The sequence below is a fragment of the Chelmon rostratus genome, chromosome 7 (assembly GCF_017976325.1).
Source record: "Chelmon rostratus isolate fCheRos1 chromosome 7, fCheRos1.pri, whole genome shotgun sequence".
Lineage (NCBI taxonomy): Eukaryota > Metazoa > Chordata > Actinopteri > Chaetodontiformes > Chaetodontidae > Chelmon > Chelmon rostratus.
This window is the reverse complement of record NC_055664.1, coordinates 21,238,665-21,258,079: the sequence shown is the minus strand read 5'-3', so window position 1 is coordinate 21,258,079 and position 19,415 is coordinate 21,238,665. Positions and strand designations below refer to the sequence as shown.

General features: G+C 42.1%; 1 protein-coding gene across 1 annotated transcript; it reads left to right on the top strand.

Annotated features, from left to right (window-relative positions):
- The first annotated feature begins 2,761 nt into the window (after positions 1-2,761).
- tada2a (transcriptional adaptor 2A) lies at positions 2,762-14,068 on the top strand. The gene is made up of 15 exons (XM_041940372.1): positions 2,762-2,890; positions 3,406-3,512; positions 3,592-3,651; positions 3,755-3,846; positions 4,742-4,899; positions 5,456-5,544; positions 5,830-5,902; positions 6,015-6,078; positions 7,898-7,941; positions 10,187-10,297; positions 11,675-11,746; positions 12,265-12,397; positions 12,828-12,871; positions 13,248-13,327; positions 13,596-14,068. Exons 1-15 carry the CDS (start codon positions 2,866-2,868, stop codon positions 13,779-13,781), a joined length of 1,338 nt encoding a protein of 445 aa, XP_041796306.1. The 5' UTR covers positions 2,762-2,865; the 3' UTR covers positions 13,782-14,068.
- The last annotated feature ends 5,347 nt before the right edge of the window (positions 14,069-19,415 follow it).

The window sequence follows — 19,415 nt, the reverse complement described above, 5'->3', positions numbered from 1 at the left end:
TTCAAGTCATATGGAGGCTACAGCACTGTCCTCATACAAATTGGGCTGCAGCAAGCTATACACTACACCACATGGCCAGAAGTAAGTGGACAACCCTCTTCACATACTTTTGTATACTTCTTGTGAGTTTTTCATGATTTAGCCTGACCCCTTAGTTCAAATTCAGGGACATGTTAATGCGACAATCAAATTTAGACAGCAAAGTTCTTCCTTTGCCGTGGAAGAAGTGGACTGGCCTGCGCAGAGCCCTGGCCCTCACCCTAACAACACTTCTGGTTTGAACTGGAACACTGAAAGCAAAGCCAGGCCTTATCACCTGACTAGCAGCACATTAACGCCCGGTGTTTTTGAATGAGATGTTCAGGGATCTCTCCTGGATGAAATGTTTGAGTGTCCATGTCGTTTTGGAGTTTTTTCATGTTTAAATACAGGGAAGATCGTCACCCACACACAATTTATATCCCCAACTGTCACACAGAAAAGAGAAGTTCCTCTTTTAAAGATAAATAAATCATAACGCTCTCACAGGATTGTTAAACAAACCCTGTTTCTGGCAGTAAACTGGAGATTCCACCGAGAGGGAAAGTACAACTGTCCCTTTATCGTGCACAGTCTGTCGAGAGGCCGCTTGGTCGTTACTCATGGATCTGCGTTGCTCCGGGCTCTCATGCCAACTGAGTCTCTCCCCAGAGGTCTAAAGCAGCCCCAGAGGGTCAGGAGATGGGACGAGGGGCACGCTGCAACTGAACGCACTTGTCACTGCAGATCGTCCTCAAAGAGATGGCTCAGGGTAACAAGGGGAAAGGAGAACACTCGGACTGAACCCAACATTTGCAGCTCTTACTGAGGGCGTTTGCTGTGTAAAATTTAACCATTAATATAAAGCATACATTAAACATTTTTGCCATCAACTATCATAAAATCTGAATAAAATTCCTCCCTCGATGTCGTAAGGCACACCTTTGGTTGTAAGATGATGGGCCTATTTTGACATCACTATTGTTCTGGTGCCAGCGCTCATCCTGTGAGATGCAACTGTTTCCAGCTAGCTGCTGATGTCACATCTGTGCTGAATCAAAGGGTCATTTTACCCAAATCACAAAAAGAAAACATACTTTCTCGCATACTTTTAGCGGCTTTGAGGCATGCAGAGTTGCAGTTTTATGTATCAAGGTCTTGACATATTTTGTTTTGCCAGGTCCCCTGATGTGCACCAGGGGTGTCCTTGAGAAGCAGGATTTATATTTGATTCAGGGGCCAAAGCTGGACATAGACACTGGAAAATATCATAGCTATTTATTGCATGAGAGTGAGCTGTTTTAAGCCTTTTTCAGGGCAAGCAGCACACCTGAAAGTCATTCTGCACTGGGGTGGATTTTATGGAGGGGGAAAACAGCTACAGAGCATGGGGGTGTAATGTAGTGCAGTTCAGAATCCATCATCTGTCTGTCCATTATCCAGCCTACTACACAGTGACCTAACCGAGGCTCAGGTGGTGGTGTGTGCTCAGAGAAAGACAAAGACAGACTTGCAAGGCATTCATTGTTTTCTTAACAGAAGTGGTACAAGATCGGCACCCTGTGGTAGAATGGAGAATGACAACAGTCACTTTTTTCCTTGAAGTATGATGGAAGTTTACACTATTCAGTGAAAAATTGTAAGTGTAGGCATTTAAAACACACAGTATTTCTTATAATGATGAAAGGGCATGTCCCTAATTTAAGTCGATCCTACTTCAATGAAAGGAGCCTCACACTAGGACGATGCTATGTCAACAAACTGCTTCCTCCTGAATGATGTGAAGGAGAAAAAGCACAGAACGGATGAGGTGAATGCAGTTTGTGAAATCATGAGCTGTGTGACGGTTTATTATCCAGTGAGAACAAATAGTACAAACAGAAATCTTTTGTCAGTAAACAGTCGCAGAAATTAATGTGGAAAGCCTGCAGCCTCAGAGGTACCTTACGATCCATTTTGGCTGGACTAGCTTCGTCTTCCTGATCAGGCTTACTTGCAAACATTTAAAAACAGAGGAAGGAACATGATGAAGCTAGCAGAGAGTGAGGGAAGGGAGGATGAGGTGAAGGTCCTGAAGGCAGGATTACTGGCTACAGCAATAAGATCTGAGGGAGAGGGACATAAGCAGCAACTAGTCAACTATTTGACGAATTTGAGAGTTCATGGAGCCTCCCCTGCAGCCACATTTTGGCTGGACGGGAGGTGCAACAGCAAAAAAAAAATTGGGACAATAGAGTAAAGAGTTTGGCCTGTAATGATAGCCTATAATCACAGTGTGTGTGGAAAGTCAGGTATCATAAACTGTACAACATGTGCATGACAGTTGCAGTAAAAGTACCGTTTAAGTAAAAATACTCATACAACAATCTCAAAATACTCCATTTCAAGTAAGGGTCCTCCATTCAAAATACTTACATATTAATGCATTAACTAAATGCATACAACTTTCTGTATGATTGGGTAGTTTGATCCAATATTATACATAATAATTAAGTATAAACAATTAACTTAAAATAAAGTACAAATACTTGAACACTGTATTTAAGTACAGTACTTGAGTAAGTGTTAGTTACTTTCCACCACTAGGAAATATATATCAGAAAGACTTGATGGAAGAAATTAAAAGATAAGGGCTAACAGAGCAGGCTTGTGGTGGAAATGGAAAAGGCACAAGATAAAAAGGTACAGAAAGGAAAAAAAAAAAATCCGACAAACCGGAAACTGCAGGAGTTAAATTTCTCCAAAAGATGGCAGTACTGTAACACGAAGAATGCGAGCTACCGTTAAACCTCAAAGAAGAAGAAGAACTCGCCCATTCTGGCATTAGTTTTATTTAAACATTTTCCTATGGACCGTCTGGCATCTTTTGGAAGTAAGTGTTGATAGCAATGTATAGTAAGATGCAGTCGCTGCAGCTTTACACTTAATATTCCGATCCTTTCTGGAGTTTTCTCTCTAGTTAGCTACATTAGCTTCACTCTAGCTACCAACGGTTAGCTAACGTTAGCATATAAGCTAGCTATGTTTACATATATAACGTTACATATTTGTCAGTCTTGGAATATGTATTGTTGCTAAAGCAGCATATGGCGTGGTTTCTTGTAGAATAACCTTCGGACACGCTGTGCTATAAACCCGAGATAGTTAAACCTAATGTTATATTAGCTATCATTAGCAGCGTTAACATGGTTAGCATTGAGGATTTCATTGTATGCGGTTGTTTGTTTACCATTTTCTCGCTTTAACTTTAGACTCTTTTGCGAGGCAACTGTAACAATAGCGTTTCCCACCTCATACTGAATTAACTATTTAGCTTAATGTTAGCATGATAGTTTGTCCTGTAAGTCAGTCGTAAGTAAACATTAACCACGGGTTTGTCCATTTCAGATGATCCATTTGATAAACCACCATGCAGAGGCTGCTCATCCTATCTAACTGAGCCCTACATCAAGTGTGCAGAATGCGGACCCTCACCTTTTTTACTCTGCCTCCAGGTTAGACCGTGACAAACAAACACAAATATTATCTGAGCTCTTGAGCACTCTGTCTAACCGAAATGAAACTTTATTTCAGTGTTTCACCAGAGGATTTGAATACAAGAAGCATGAGAGTGATCACAAATATGAAATCATGGTGAGTAAAATAAAAATTGCCTGCATGTACTGTATGTAGTCTCAAACACACCCACCACACACTCACTGTTTATCCTCGCTGTTCTCATCGGCTCTTAATACAGACATCAGACTTCCCCGTACTAGAGCCTGGATGGACAGCACAGGAGGAGATGGCCCTGTTAGAGGCGGTCATGGACTGTGGCTTTGGAAACTGGTGAGTGCTTTTTCAGTTTGTTCATAGCTGCTGCTTCTAACTTGCATGTCTTGGTCAGATGGTCTCCAAAAAAACAACTTAATTTCATGAAAGTGTTGATGCCCTGATGAAGGCTAAAATATATTACTCAAAAAGCTTCAATCATGTTTGCCTTCTGTTTTTTGTTTTTTGTTTTTTTTTGGAACATGCAGCCAGGAATATTTTTAGGACTTATACTGTATGTTATTATGCATTTGACATAATGTTGCCAAAAGTAAACACAATTAAAATATTTCATCATATAATACAAACTCAACCACATGCGTTTACATCAAGTGACCCAATAATCATGGCGATGCACTGCTGCGCTCCTGAACTGCCACTGTTTGTTCACAAGTTAAATGTTAAATGTTTGACTAACTAAATTTGAATTTCTAAATCTAGTTAAAGCGCTGCCCCAGACTGACAAATAATTAATGATAATGTTTGGGACATGGGAATTTTAGGACATTATAATTGGCTCACAGGTTATGAAATCCTGGCCAATCTGGTTGCAATTTAATTTAGGATTTATGATGAATGCTGTGCTCTTTCATCACAAAATTGGTCTTTTAACAAAATCTGTTTATGGACAGTCTGTAGAGAATTATATGACCAAAACAAGAATTTAGCAGGCTTAATTCCATTCTTGGATACCTTAAGTGGAAGGCGTTTCCAGTTTTTATTAAGATGAATAAGATGATATTAGGATGACTGAAATATGTTATGAAACAACCTCAGTCTACTATACTGTGAGATATGTATATATTTAGAATCCGTTGGATTTATTCACATAAATTGGCAAATTTTCTTAGATTTTTTGTTTGTTTGTTTGTGCACAGTAACAGTTTTTATTTGTGCCATTTTTGTTCTGCAGGCAGGATGTGGCATATCAGATGCGCACTAAAACCAAAGAGGAATGTGAGAGCCACTATATGAAGAATTTCATCAATAACCCACTCTTCTCCTCAACCTTGCTCAGCCTCCGGAAAGCAAAAGACTCTCGCTTTGCAGAGGGCGCTATTCCTTTCAAACGTCAGTATCTACATTACCTACCGTCATCTTTGTTTAAAGTTAATCCTTAAAGTTATCTTTTCTCACATCTCCACACAAGTTTAGGAACAGACAGAATTTCACAGTAGTTGCTTTATCTGTTGCCACCTCACACCAGTCATACCACCAGTCTTGAGTGCTGTCTGCTATTGATATTAGACAGTAGTCGGTTGAAGTTTAGAAAATGATGGTAGTGTTGATTATGGGCCTGCAGAGCAACCAGAAGAAAGATTTGCATTTAAAAAACTGAGGCGAACAGTTGGACAGAAGCAGTTGGTCAGTCAGGAACTTGTCTCAGTTCCTAGTGGGCTTCAGGTCTCCATCTGTCACAGTGTTTGACGAACATTTCACTGTCACACAGCAGTTGGCAAACTCGGGGCAGAGAGAGAAGGTCGTTAAGTTTCCAATGCAGTTTTAAGTAGTGGAAAACCAAATCTCGGTAGAGGTTTGCAGATGGCACATTTTTTGTTTTCATGCTTAATACAAAAAAAATGCGATGTATATTTAGCTTTTGATGTGTATTTTTCTGATGTTGCAGCCACTGATGACCCCCCTCGGCCCACATTTGACTCTGTGCTGTCTCGAGATATGGCCGGATACATGCCTGCCAGAGCAGACTTCATGGAGGTGAGGGGATACATGTGTGCTTTACTTTATAGTGTGTGTGTGTTAAGGTACCCCGTTAACATGAATAAATAATTGAATTGGCCACTAGATGGTTCATTATTAAATGTTATTGAAACACTGACTCATGCCCTTATTGCTGACTCACAGTGATGACTCATCCCATTGTTGGCTTATACTCAGAAATTGTTTTCGAATATGAGCACTTATCTGGGGCCATAGATTGGATTCATGTGAACTTGGATCAAACCGACAAATGACAAAAATCATTTTTCATTATCCTGTTAGGAGTTTGACAACTATGCAGAATGGGATTTGAAAGACATCGACTTTGTGGATGATGACTCAGACATCCTACGTGGTGAGACTTTTTTTTGTTTGTTTGTTTTTCATTGGCAAGTAAAAGATAATGGCGTGAACTACAACATTTACAATATGCTCTTGATGGTTTTGTGCATGTTGCTCTGTTTCAGCGCTCAAGCTTTCAGTTGTCGATATATATCATTCAAGATTAAAGGAGAGACAGCGGAGGAAAAAGTAAGTCCCTTTTTAGTTCACTTAATAGGGTACAGTGTTTATTTTTCAGCATCATGTAATGACCCCTAATGATCAGTAGATGGCATTGTAAGCCTCTATATTGGCCTTTGGAGCCTCATTCCCCACTGGTACTTCTTGTGCTTTCAGGTTGAATAAATTAATTTCATGCTGAATCAAAATGTACATTGCAATCATTTTTAAGCCCCTTGTCTGTATCTCAATATTAATGAATTCATAATGCTAATATATATTTATAATTTCTAATCTAAACTTTTTAATTAATATTTTGTTCAAAAGTCTTTAAATACATGAGTCCTATGAGACTGGGATTGTTGGAGTCAGCAGCGTGATTATAATTGCATATTTAAGCTTTTTTTCAGGCTCTCATTACGAGCCACAGGGAGTCATTCAGGTGCACCTTACAAGCTGCGGGAACATCTATCCAAACCTTGGAGTATTTTTGGAAATGGGGAAAATGTGTCCGTCTCTTGGTGAATGCTGTGCATGCCAGACTGTTTGCCTTTTTGCCCAGTTGTAGACTGACAAAGACTGGGTACTCACTGCAGGAGATTTGGAAATATTTTAAAAGCCCATATATGTATGGCGCCCATATAAGTATGTAATATATACATATGCATATTTTATGCATTTGCATTTCACATAAAAAGTAATGCCTCACTATAAGACTCCATATTAACAACTCACTTCAAGTTTAAGTTCAAAATGCACCATTAATGACTTAATTGGACACCTTTTATGCACATTTGCCCTTTGAGAGCTGAAACAATTGGTTAATTAAACAACAATTTGATAGAAAGAAAAATAATCGGCAACCGTTTTAATCAACTAATTGCTTATTTTGCAAACAAATATGCTAAATATTTCCAAGTTCCGTCTTTATGTGATAGTGACAGTTTATTAGTTACAGCTATAAATACAGCAGCCCTGCAGTAAAAGGCAGGACTGTGATTATGAAAGCTGAAATGTTCAGTTTTTATAATAAACTGCCAACAGAGTGTAGTTAATTAGTGTAGGTTTTGGATGGTTGGTCAAAGAAAACAAGCCGCCTGAAGACGTCACCTTGGGCTTTAAGAAATTGTGATTTTTCAGTTTTTTTTCTGTCATTTTATAGAGTTAATGACTAATCAATAGATTGATGGATGATGACAATACTTGTTAGCTGCAGCCTTTTTTTTGCATTGTTAATTTTCTGTAAAATACCGAATTTGCATTTGTTACCCTTTCCTTTTGAAGGTGCTGGTCAGAGAGTCTGCTTTCTGGAGAATCTCCACCACTTAGCTCTCCACTTAGCTGTCTTTCTTGGACATACACAATCAGTCCTTGCTGTAATGCGTCCACAACCAAATCAGCTTTAATGAGTTGGCCCTCCTGGAGCATGGAGGAATGGCATTTTCTGGCTTGGGAGGCATGTGTGTTTTGTATTTCCGTCCTCCCTCCATGACACTTATTTCATCTCTGTTAACTTGAAGCCTGTCAGAGAGGCTTCCAGGCTGGTGACACTGGCCAAGACCCTGAGCTCTGACCCGTGAGCCTCACAGTGCACTTTTGAGGGAGCCCATTGCAGACCTTTCAAGCTATTTGACTTTAGTCTCGAACCCAATTATAGAACAAATTTCACCTAGCTGCTGTGTACAAGACATATGTATATATTGGGTTTTCAAACGGCATAATGACTTCATAGACTGTATCAGCCAAGATAATTGCTTATATGAGTCCGTGCCAGGTTTCGTTTTTCAGAGACACTGCAATCAGAATATTAATTTGCATAATAATAAACCTACATCTCCATTTCTCCCAGGGTTATCCGAGACCATGGACTCATCAACCTGCGCAAATTCCAGAGTAAGTCCTCTCACAAAAGTCACACTGGCGACAGTATTCATAGCAACTCAGGGAGTCATCTGATCTACCAGCCAAATCACCGCTGAGAGTTTCTATGGAAGCATGCAAACACCTCCAGTGTAATAACCACTGTTAACCTCTGTGGCCCCTCGGGCAGCCGAAGTATGGCTACTGACGGTGCTCGTATTTACGATCAAGGCTGCGAATAGTCTACAGGGGCTGCGTGCCGCGGCATAATTGCTTCACTGTGACTGGATCCCCGTGCGATGAGCCCTGCGGCCGTGATGACTGAAATGCGAAGGGCTTCATTTATTGATCTACCTGTCACAGGTTGGATTTCATCGAGCTCAGTAATGTAATTCTTTGCATCTCTCGGGTTTTTGTATTAGAGGCCAAACAGACAGCGAGGGGCTGTATTTCTCCAATTAAACTCCCTTTTTTCAAAACTAAGCCCGACCACCCAGCCCATCGTTGTAGCGCCACGTGTTGCTATGTGAAATTGGCTGTGGTTTTGGAGTTGAAGAGTTCTCCCGTCATGTTTTATTTATGTATCCTCCAGCCTCCAGTTAGCCCTCCTCCCTTTTTCCCTCCACTCCCTTATCTCCCCAGTCTTTCAAGACAAAAGGGAACTCAGAGTTGCTGTAGAGCTGCAGACTGGTTGTCATGGAGACTGTCAAAGATTGTGTGTCTCGACTCTGTGTGTGTGTGTGTGTCGCATGCAATAATGGAAGCAGTATCCGAGCCTGGGAGGCTCACAGTATCATGTCTCAGTAACCGCTGGAGGCAGGTTGGCCAGTGTTGTTGTTTTAGAGCAGCAGTCTGTCTGAAGTCCTGTTAGAGCTTGTTACATTAAATGATTCAAGTCTGTTCTTTTGTGTGTGTGTGGCTGTTTTTGTTTGCAGTCAGTGTTTCTGTGCAACCACTGAAAAGTCCAGCGTTCATGTCTCCTTGGAGATGCAGACAACGTTGTTCTGTGTGTCCACTGTTTTGTTCAGTGTATGACTTCATGTGTTAAGCCTGAGATGGTGGCTGCTAATTACCGCTCACATTCAGGAGCCTGATGAAGGAACTTCACACACACAAGCAACCCTAACCTTTAAGTCTTCACTCTAAAATGTAATGAGTTATGTTATGGCAATGTGCGTTTTGTCCACCGTAACATAAGCAACACACACACACACACACACACGCAACCACTCCTCTCACACCCCCACAACAGCTTTCCTCTCCGGCTTTGACACTTGTCTGTTACTCAGCGACATGGGTGATGCTTTGAGACGAGCACAACAAGCTCTTCAGAGTGTGCATGCTTGTGGAGTGAGTTAAGTGGTGGTGAATACACATCTGTGACCTCGGAGAGGGGCGTTGATGCTTTTTCATGCAGCATGGTTGCTGGATCTGATGGTTTAATACATTTTCCCTGTTGTGCTCTTCAACCAGGCTCTGAATTAGACAAAGAAAAAGAATCTAAAAACAAAACACAACGTAGAACACTTGGCTCTCGCTCTCTTTAGAGATGCTATTCTGTAAAAATGGTCGATGATGATAATGAAAAGAGACGCTAAGAATAAGAATATGAACTTCAGGCTTGAATTGAATAAGTGTAAAAAATGTTGTCACTACAACCTCGTTACTCATAAAATCTAAGGCAGAATTAAAGCAAGTTAATGAGTAATGCATGTTTTTTAAGGTAAAAAAGATTTGTCTGCCTGGTGCATCCTAATGACAGCCAAAGCTAGCAGATAGCAAATAATATTCAATGTAAACACTGCAAAATCAATATACATAAAGCTGAGTTTACTGAGGGAGTAAACTTCTGGTTACTGTGTTTTAAAGATGCAGTACATAGTGTTCAGAGGTACCAGGAGTGGTGAGAGTTTAGTGGAGTGTAATCAGTGGTTTGGATAAAATGTACAGATCCAAAATCCAGTCTGTAACTCTAAGAGCTCTAAACACAGCGCATCCACAGAATTACTGTGATAATAGATAGTAGTAGTCATATTTCCGTGTGTACAAAGTGTTGATTCAGAGGTTCATGTAACGTCTCTTCTCCGGTGGTGATGTAGACAATGCAGCATGGGGGAAATCTAAAGAAATAAATGACAACACTTCTCCTCGATTGCACTGAAAACCACAAACTATCAATGTGAAAAAGTGTCTAAGGGGGTGGATTTTTCTTTCATGTTTCTGTGTTATATTTGTTTGTATCCACTGCCCACTCAGTTCTCTCCCCTCTCTCTTTCAGTGCTGGAGCGATGCTACCCAAAGGAGGTGCAGGAGCTGTATGATGTCATGAGACGATTTGCCAGAGTGGTTGGACCGACCGAACATGACAAATTCATCGAGAGTCACGCACGTTAGTATCTGGCTGGATACACATGGATAGACTCTGAGAATGTGTGCAACAGGCACAGGCACAGAAAATGAATTTAACCAGTTCTTTCCAAACTGCATCAAGATTGCCCGATGATCGAGGCCTCGAAAGATGTTATTTTTAATTTATGAGCCAACATGAAGTGTCGTCTTGTTGGTGAGCCTTCAGAACAGCTTCAGGCCTCTTTTGATTGATGGTGGCGAGCGCTTTCTAAAACATTGCTCCACAATCTTTTCAGTTGGGTTGAAATTTTGGAAAATGTGATGTGCATTGCTTATTAAGATTCACGTAGTTTTCATTGTGTGTATTCATTGTGTTTCCTTACTCATTTATTTGAGTTTTCCTTTTAAGTAAAATGAATATATCCATTTGGGGAAATTTGCTCATTTGTTTTTCTTGTGGAGAGTAAGATGAGAGGATTGATACCACTCATATCCAGTAAATATAAGGCTTAAGCCAGCTACCTTATTTTAGCTTAGCTTAGTTTAGCATAAAGACTCTGTTCAGCAGTAACAAAACACCTCTAAACCTACTGACAATTCACTGTTTAGTGGACAGTTTATGCCAGACTATTTCTTTGTTCTGATAAGTTGTCTTTTATTTATTAATTTACTGTATGTGCCACCTGGCAGCAGCGGAAAGAAGCTGTGAACACAACATTGACATACTATCATCTTTTAAGTTCATATGATAACTTGTTAGCAAACAACAACAAATGTAAGTCTCCCACTCTCCTTTAGCTCTGTTTTTGGTCTCCACCAACTCCTGGGAAAATACCTGGCTCTTTAGCTGCTTAATGCTCCACTGTGTTCACTAGCTTGCAGCTGCCTTTGTCCCTCTGCAGTTTGGTGCTGAACAAGTCGTGTACAGTAGATTTTTAGAGCTTTTTTGTAATAAAAGTGTCGCTATGAGAGCTGTGAGAGTGAACCGTGAAAGTAAAGCTCCAGACCAGACAGCTAAATAGTGACCTCAAATGTCATCACAACGACAGAGCCAGGCTAGCTGTTTCCCCCATTTACAGTCTTAAGGCTAGGCTAAGCTAACTGGTTGCTGGCTGCAGCTTCAATGTTTTCATCTAACTTTCTGCCAGTAAATGGCTTAGCTTGTTTCCCAAAATATCAAACATTTCCTGTGAATGTGTTTATAATCATCAACAACATGCACACTGTGCATGTAAGAAGAGATATTGGCAGCCTAAAATTCGTATGAACTCCTTTTGAATCGACTAAACGCTTATTCATTGTGTTGGATGAAGTGTCGAGGCTGGCGAGACCTGAGCTCTGGTTGTGTCAGACAGAGTTCAGGTAACTCTCTTTGTGACAGCATGTACAGATTTACCTTCATCTCCTTTCCTTGCAGTGGAGTTTGAGCTGCGGAGAGAGATCCGCAGGCTGCAGGAGTACAGAAAAGCAGGGATCAAGTCTTTCTGCAGTGAGTCTAGTCTGACCTTTTCACTCCTGTGTTCAACAAAACTTAATTTTGAAGTTGCAAGCCTCAGCAGGGAAGATGCGTTTATATTCAGATTCGAGCTATGCTGCAGTCTTTATTTTGAGTTAGGCTCTAAGTTGTTTTAATTACTTTTTACAGCAGCAGCACAGTGTATCAGGTCTTTGCATCATTTTTTGGAATTATGATGTTTGGCTGGTTTGTTGGCACACAAAGGAAAGCGCAACTGAATATTTTATTGAGCTGCTATAACAGCTGCTCTTGGAATAATATCAGAGAAGCACTGGCAGAATTAATGAAGGCGTTGAATATACCCTTTACATAATGAATTATTTCAGTAAATCTGTACTTATTCATTCAAAACAATGTTGTCTCACCTGAAAACCGCCGATTATCACACTGAGTGTGATAACCCCACTGTTGGGCTATATTTGACACAACACGCTTTTTTTGAATGCTGTCCCATGATGTTTCCACTGACCTCTCTGTGTAACCACTATCAGGTGCCAAGGTGTATGAGCGGGTGAAGCGAATGCGGGAGGATGAGCGGAGGAAGCGGACCATGTTGTGTGATGTGCTGCAGTACATCCAGGATGGCAGAGCCTGCCAGCAGTGGCTCAGTAAACAGGCTGCAATGTGAGACTCCAAACTTCCTGCTTGTTACCCAGCGTGTAACAGAGGGGCTGGTGAAGTCGTGCTCCCCGGAGACGCTGACCTCTATCATCACGCACAGCACCAGGCGTGCTGAGATGAATAGAGCAGATGTTTATATTACTGCGCATCCCACTTCAGCCTCGGTCTCTTAAGTATTTTTAGTCTTTTTAACGTGCCGCTGCTCTTGTTTTTTTCATCCAAGGCCTTGTCTTTGGTTGGCATCCAAGTTCTTCTAATTATTCTACCTTAAAAAAAAATCTTGAATGCGATGATTCATCTTTTTTGGATGACGATCTTGGAGTGAGAATAGTGAACAAAGCCCAGAAATGCTGTGTGTAAGTGGGACGTGTGTGTGTGTGTGTGTGTGTAAATATGATTGTAGACATGCTAACACTTTTCTTTCTGATTACAGCGATGCTGGCATCACTCCAGCTGTCACAACAATCACAGTGTCAGGTACAAAGCTCCTCTCCACCTTTCCCTCTGTACTCCCTCCTCTCTGTCGTCTTGGCATGGCCTCAGGCACAGTCACATTAATGTAGACGCTCCTCCATAAATACACTCGAAAAATAGGCCCCTACATGCATATTTATCTTGCTGTTTTTCCTTTCAAATAAGCTGCCGTTCCTTAACCTCTAGAGCACGAACGGGACACACACTCCCACAGGGCTATATTTACACAACTTGCACACCGTAGCTATTTATTCCCTTGTCTCTTCTAAGCAAAGGAATTACCTGCATTTTGTCAGCATGCTATTAAGTTATCTGAAGTGTGGACCAACGCTGGGGTGTCGCATGCCCGTTTAACTGTTGTTGAACTTCTGCTACACAGCAACAGGTAGGCGGAGCGCCCCTCCTCTCAACCTGACCGGGCTGCCGGGGACAGAGAAACTCAATGAGCGAGAAAAAGAGGTACAGCTACAGAGTCATACAGACAGACGAAGGCCTCAGTATGCTTCAAATGACGAAGGCTGTCTGATGTGTCGTCCGACTGCGTATAAAAGCAGAACTGTTTATAGTCATTAGGATTAAATTAAATTGGTGGACACACCCCCAGTTCTACCAGGGCTTCATTAGACACTGTTTAATGCACTTTGTCTGAAGCACACTGACGCCTTAAATGCGCTTTCAATCGCTGATGTCTGTTACTAATTTGTTTGCATTTGTTTTGTGCTTGTAGTTATGTCAGGTGGTGCGGCTGGTGCCAGGAGCCTACCTGGAATATAAGCAGGCCTTGCTGAATGAGTGCAGGCGGCAGGGCGGGCTGCGGCTCGCGCAGGCCCGGGCACTGATCAAGATCGACGTCAACAAGACGCGCAAAATCTACGATTTCCTAATCAAAGAGGGCTACATCACGAAGGCCTAGGAGCGTTTGATTGGACCACAGAGGAGAACAGACTGTGGTTTGTGGTTAGTGGTTTTTTTTGTTTCCTAATTTTGTAACATGGTTACAGATTATGTTTTTGAGAGGTTCATATTATTGCTGCTCCATTGAAATTTTGTAACATTTGTATGGTCTAGTTGTGTTTTTGAGTCTAAAATGTATTAAAATGGCAAATCTCTTTGTATAAGTCTGTGTCAGAAGAACGGGGGCTCATATTACAATGAGAATGTATTTATTTCTCCTGTCATAAAATGTTTATCAAAAACTGATTTGGTGTGTATGTTTGTATTTTAATTAATACAAATTAGGAATGTGCGGTAACACTTTATTTTACAGGTCCTGTAGCTTGGTACACTTTTAATTCAATACTTTCAGTTAATTTAAGTCTAAATTAAGCATCTTCCAAAACAACACAAATTATCTTACTGTAGCTGATAAGAGCAAGCTGGAGAATTAATGGATGTGAATCAGACTTGACAACAGAGAAACAACTTTATGAATTCACAGAATATTGATCCTCTGTAGCTATAACGACAGCTTTAAACTCGATAACAAGTTGCAAACTTGTCATTTTCTGTATAAAGTACATTATCGTGGGTTCCTGTCTGTGAATGGCCAGCACGTGTTTCCAGATGATGGATGATAGAGAGGCACAATCAGAGTCATACAGTTCAGCCTGATCAGTGCTGCTCTTGTCAGCTTTTTTTGAACGATGCTCCGCAGTGACACAGACAGCGGCATCGGTGACTCGATCATTTCTGTCTCCCATCTGTGGATGTGTGGGCGCGGTGTGACGTGGGAGAACTGTGACGAATCTAACACAGGCGGGAGGCCACCGGCCTCTGACGGGCTTATCTGAGCGGAGAGCAGCCTTCACATCAACCTCAGCCAACAGCCTGATTATAACAGCAGATTCAACCTTTGATGATAAGGACGGGACGGCCGTGAAGGGATTGAAGAGAATGTGAAAGGGAAGAAATCCAGACTTTTCTTACGCCTCTGTGTGGCTTATCAAATCAAGGTTCCACAACAAACAAGAAGCAGCAGAGTAAATTACTCCCTTCACTCCTGCTTATTTCACAGGATGCAGTTTCCCTCACGTCACACTTGAAGTCTTTACCCAAGAATCCAACCAGCCTCAACAAACTGGGCTGCGATCGATCCTTTCGCCCTTTTATTTTCCGTTTAAAGCTTACGCTCGCGGCAGTTGGTGTTTGGTCTGTGGTAAAAGCTGACGAACAAATGTGACCTGAATTTTCCGGATTCAGAAGTGAAGCACTGCAATCTGAACAAACTGATGCGCTGTACAAATGACTGACGAGGAAGCAACCACACAGTTTTTTATTATGCAATTACACGTCCAATTCTGATGTCGCAGTAGAACGAAAACATCCAACTGTGGTGTGGCAGTGGATCAAACGGGTGTGCAGTGAACTAACCACAATGGAGTTTTGACACATGTAGCCATGGATAATATAGTCATTGCATTAGCCAAGTAAAGGGTGTCAGTGATGGATATAGGTGACGCACATGATTGGTCCACAAACTAGAGAAGTGCATCTATGGGAAGGTACCCTAACTAGTATCGGGGAAGTCTTTTACCAAATTGTGGCTCTTACTGAAATCATAGGTGATTAACTCAGTCCACAATCACATTGTTCTTCATATTAAATCTTAAATATCCCTCTAATTCTTCTTTCTGTCTCTTCATTGTTGGCTTTGAAATCAATTTGTGCTAATTCCTTTTCACCTAGTATTTCCAAATCAGGTGCACAAGTCTGATTCAAGTGCAGCGAAAGAAAAGACGTAGCACTCTCAGGTCACGAGTTAACTACCTTTTCGACGCTGCACTAATGGCGTACTTATTCACCATCTAGAATATGTCTCATATTGCCAGTCAGGATGAGCAGACTCCTCACCTGTTTCACCCAGCACATGTTGTGTCACGCCCCCCCCCCCCCCCTCTGTCACTGCGGAGTCTGTGCTGTAAAGGCAGGAGAAGCAGATGGAGCAGATGTTAGTGTCAACGCTCTGCATGTGTGCAGAGATGCATTTCTCAACCCGCCCACACGCTGTCTTCTTCGACACACTGTTTGCCTCCTGCTCTCTGATGGTCTCAGTCTCCCTGCAAAGGTACATTGTTGCGGACTTCCTTAAAGAGGAAACTCAGGTGTGGATGTTAATGTTATGCTGAGACTCAAACAGGCTCATTCTGACAGTTTTCTGTCTTTCAAAATCTGAAACGTCTCAGCGGAAATATGGATAATCAGGGTCATGTGATGAAATGATAATCTGCACCAGGATTAATTATTTTTTCCCTCATTTGCCAGGACTCTGTGTTGTCAATTAAAAGAAACAGACAAATGCTTTTCAGGTGGGAAAATGATCAAAAATGTTATTCTTGTTATGATGAGATGGAAGCTTTTATATATTTATTTTGGTTTTGCCCTCATGTTATTGACTGCTTGATGATATTCAGAAGAGGAAGCCCTCTTGTCTTAAACAGTGCTGTGCTAGTGGCAACAGTCATTTTGTATGTAGGCGATAGAAGCTGAATGCTGTTATTTTTATCAATGATGAAAAAATCTCTAACACATTTCACAAGATCGGCAGATAATCAGGATCACAGAAATTAATGATAATCTGTATCAGGATTAATTAGTTGTTACTCTACAGAAAACAGAGGAAGGATGGCACACAGTATGCAGAGGAAATGATGTGATCTCGACTAAGATTTGTGACAGTTTGCAGTTAATTATATCTCCATTTAATGATTTGCATGGTTACAGTTACATATTCTCTCGTAATGTTGGAGCTGTTTGTGTTTTTTAGAGGAGCAAGTTTTGGGAATTAAAAGGAAAACACAACCCTCCTGAGAAAAATCAATCCATTGGTTTTAGAGCTTCTCCTCTGCCGGTGTCTTATTGATTTTTAACTTTGCAGCTATTCAGGGAAAAGGGAAAAAGATGTCTTCAACATATTTGCTCTGTGTTGTTGTAACCCTCTTTGAAAGGGCAAACTCCAACACTCACACACACACACACACACACATATATATATAATGTGTGTGTGTGTATATATATACACACACATATACATATATACGTATATGTATATATGGGTGTGTGTGTATAGAGAGAGAGAGAGAGACCCACCTGCCCCTGCTTTAGCCATTATTGCTGGGTAGTGATTAACACAGAGGTGAACCCATCAACACAAGAGGTTACCTTGGCAACCAGGTCTGTTTCATACTGAAGTCTGGGAGAAGACACATTCGCCCCGTTGCTCGTGCTCATTTGCTGGACAGAGGAGTCGTGACTAACCAGACCCCCCACCCCCACCCCCTTCTGTGTACGTGCTTTTTCTCACTGACTCACTATCATGACAGAAAGGCAGCATGTAAATGCAATCCATTCAGCACTCAGTGATGATAATAATAATAATGGACAACGATGAGATAACCTCCACTGTATTTCGTTGTCCCTTTGTGGATGGATGTTGACAGGATGTGTGTCTGAGCCGTCGTTCCTTTTGCACGGCAGCAAATGTGTTTGTTTGATGTCAGAGCCGCGCTGATCAGAGCGGCGGGGGCAGGGGGGCTCCATGCTGCGCCGAGGCTTCTCACATGTTGCCACAGCAAACACTTAGATCCCGTGTCTATTTACCGCCGTCACAGCTGGCGCGTCGGGGGCACCTGTGGGATCAGCAGCAACTTTATTTAGACAGCCCCCCCCCCTTTCCTCCTCCTTCTCCTCCTCCTGCACGGTCGAGCATCTCCACCACCACCGACCACAAAACACTTTCCACTCTCCTCATCTTACGGCCCCCCGACCCATCAGTCACACACATCTACACTGACTGACATAAGAATAGCAAAACAAGCCACCTGGGATCATCCTGGACGTTTACACTGCATCTTCACACACTTTGGCTGACTCTCTCTGGGATAGTCATTCATCAACTTAGCAGACGACACAAATACTCTGATAATCTGAAGCTCCGATCACACGCTCCTCAGGCCGGACTCTCGGCTTGTGCCAGCATTTCCAGACACAAGCGTGATTTTCTGATCCAGCTCTCATTTTCCGACGCCGACTCTAAAGTGAAGTATTCGCCAGCACTCTCCCTTAGTGGTTTTTAGCAGCCTGAGCGGGTCCACTGTGCTCATAATTTACTGTTTGGATTAACAGATCCCTGCTGGCTCTCACAAAGAGTAAATAAGTAGCCGTGGCTGGACAGCACAAGTTATTGAGGGTCCATACATTTGAGAGATGTGCAAGGGATTTTACGGTTAAATCACTGTGGCACCCTCCGCGCTGTCAAGCCCATCAGTTATCTTGTGTTACAGGCAGTCAGGGTTAATCAATGTCACTACCCGCTCATTCGGAGCAGACAGCTCCTTCAGAACGTGGCTGCAGGTGCTTGTTATTACGGTGATGGTGTCATTGTAAATTTTCAGCCTCCATGGCAGACTGTGGAGCCATATTAAACAGGAGCGTCTTCCCAGAATGCCTCTGACTCATCTGACATTTCAGTCTGAACCACAGTCTCTCCAGCCTGCAGCTCTATCGCTCTCCCTCGCTATCTCTCCATCCATCTGGCTTTTCACTGTTCTAATTCAAGGTTACAACTTTTTCAACATCCATCATCCCCTCGTCTTTTTTTACGTTGACTCCTTGCTCGTTCCGTTCGCAGACGCTTTGTGTCACCATTTCCTCGTCTCTTTAAACATTCATCAGGTGAGCTTCAATCAACATGAGCTCTTATCTCTCCCCTGTGCTGTAAAAGGGTGTACAGCATTTCAAGCCCAGGGTCAAAAATCAGCGTCAGCTGTCTCCTTTTCTTCCCTCATTCTGCAGAAACAGTCACCCTCACACCAGTTTGTGGTTGTGCCGCCTGGTACTGCTGTTTGTTTCCAGCTGATTGAATTTGGAATGTAATTAGGAGTGACTCTGAGGCAGGGGCCACGGGTTTATGGATAGCGTAATATCTCCCCCAGGAGCCCTTTGAAATAGGATTGACTTTGGAAGGCATGTCTAATTATGATTTTGTACACGGATATATTCACTGAGGGCGGCAGATGCAGCTGCAGTCTTGAAGGTCTCCGAGTTGGGGCCATATAGACGGTCAAAACGTCTCGCTGTCTCGAGGTCTGCGAGGATATCAGGCTGTTTCCTCCAGGGCAGGGCATAATGAGATTTGTAATAGCAGACCTAAAGAACAGACAGTATATTTGTTTTCCATATACGCGTGTGGTCCGCCAAGCCAGGGCAACATTTAAATTGGTAATGTGTGTATTTGTATGTGCGCTAAACAAGCGCACAGAATTAGATTTCAAGTCAGGAGCACACTGCAATGGAAACATATTGCCTGAGCCACAGCGGAGTGTGATCCTGCATTGTTTATGGCATCTGCAGCTCTGAGTTTACTCTCAGGCTTTTATAAGTTCAAGACCCGAAACATGATCACAGAGGTCTCTGCAGGCGGTCAAATAGACAGCTGACATTGGAAGTTTAAGCTACTGTATCAGTCTTTTGCACGGTCTGTAAACCTTTAGGTCCTATTAGGACATCAGTGTCAGTGGAGTTTAGTGTCTTAATGCTAAACAGCACACCA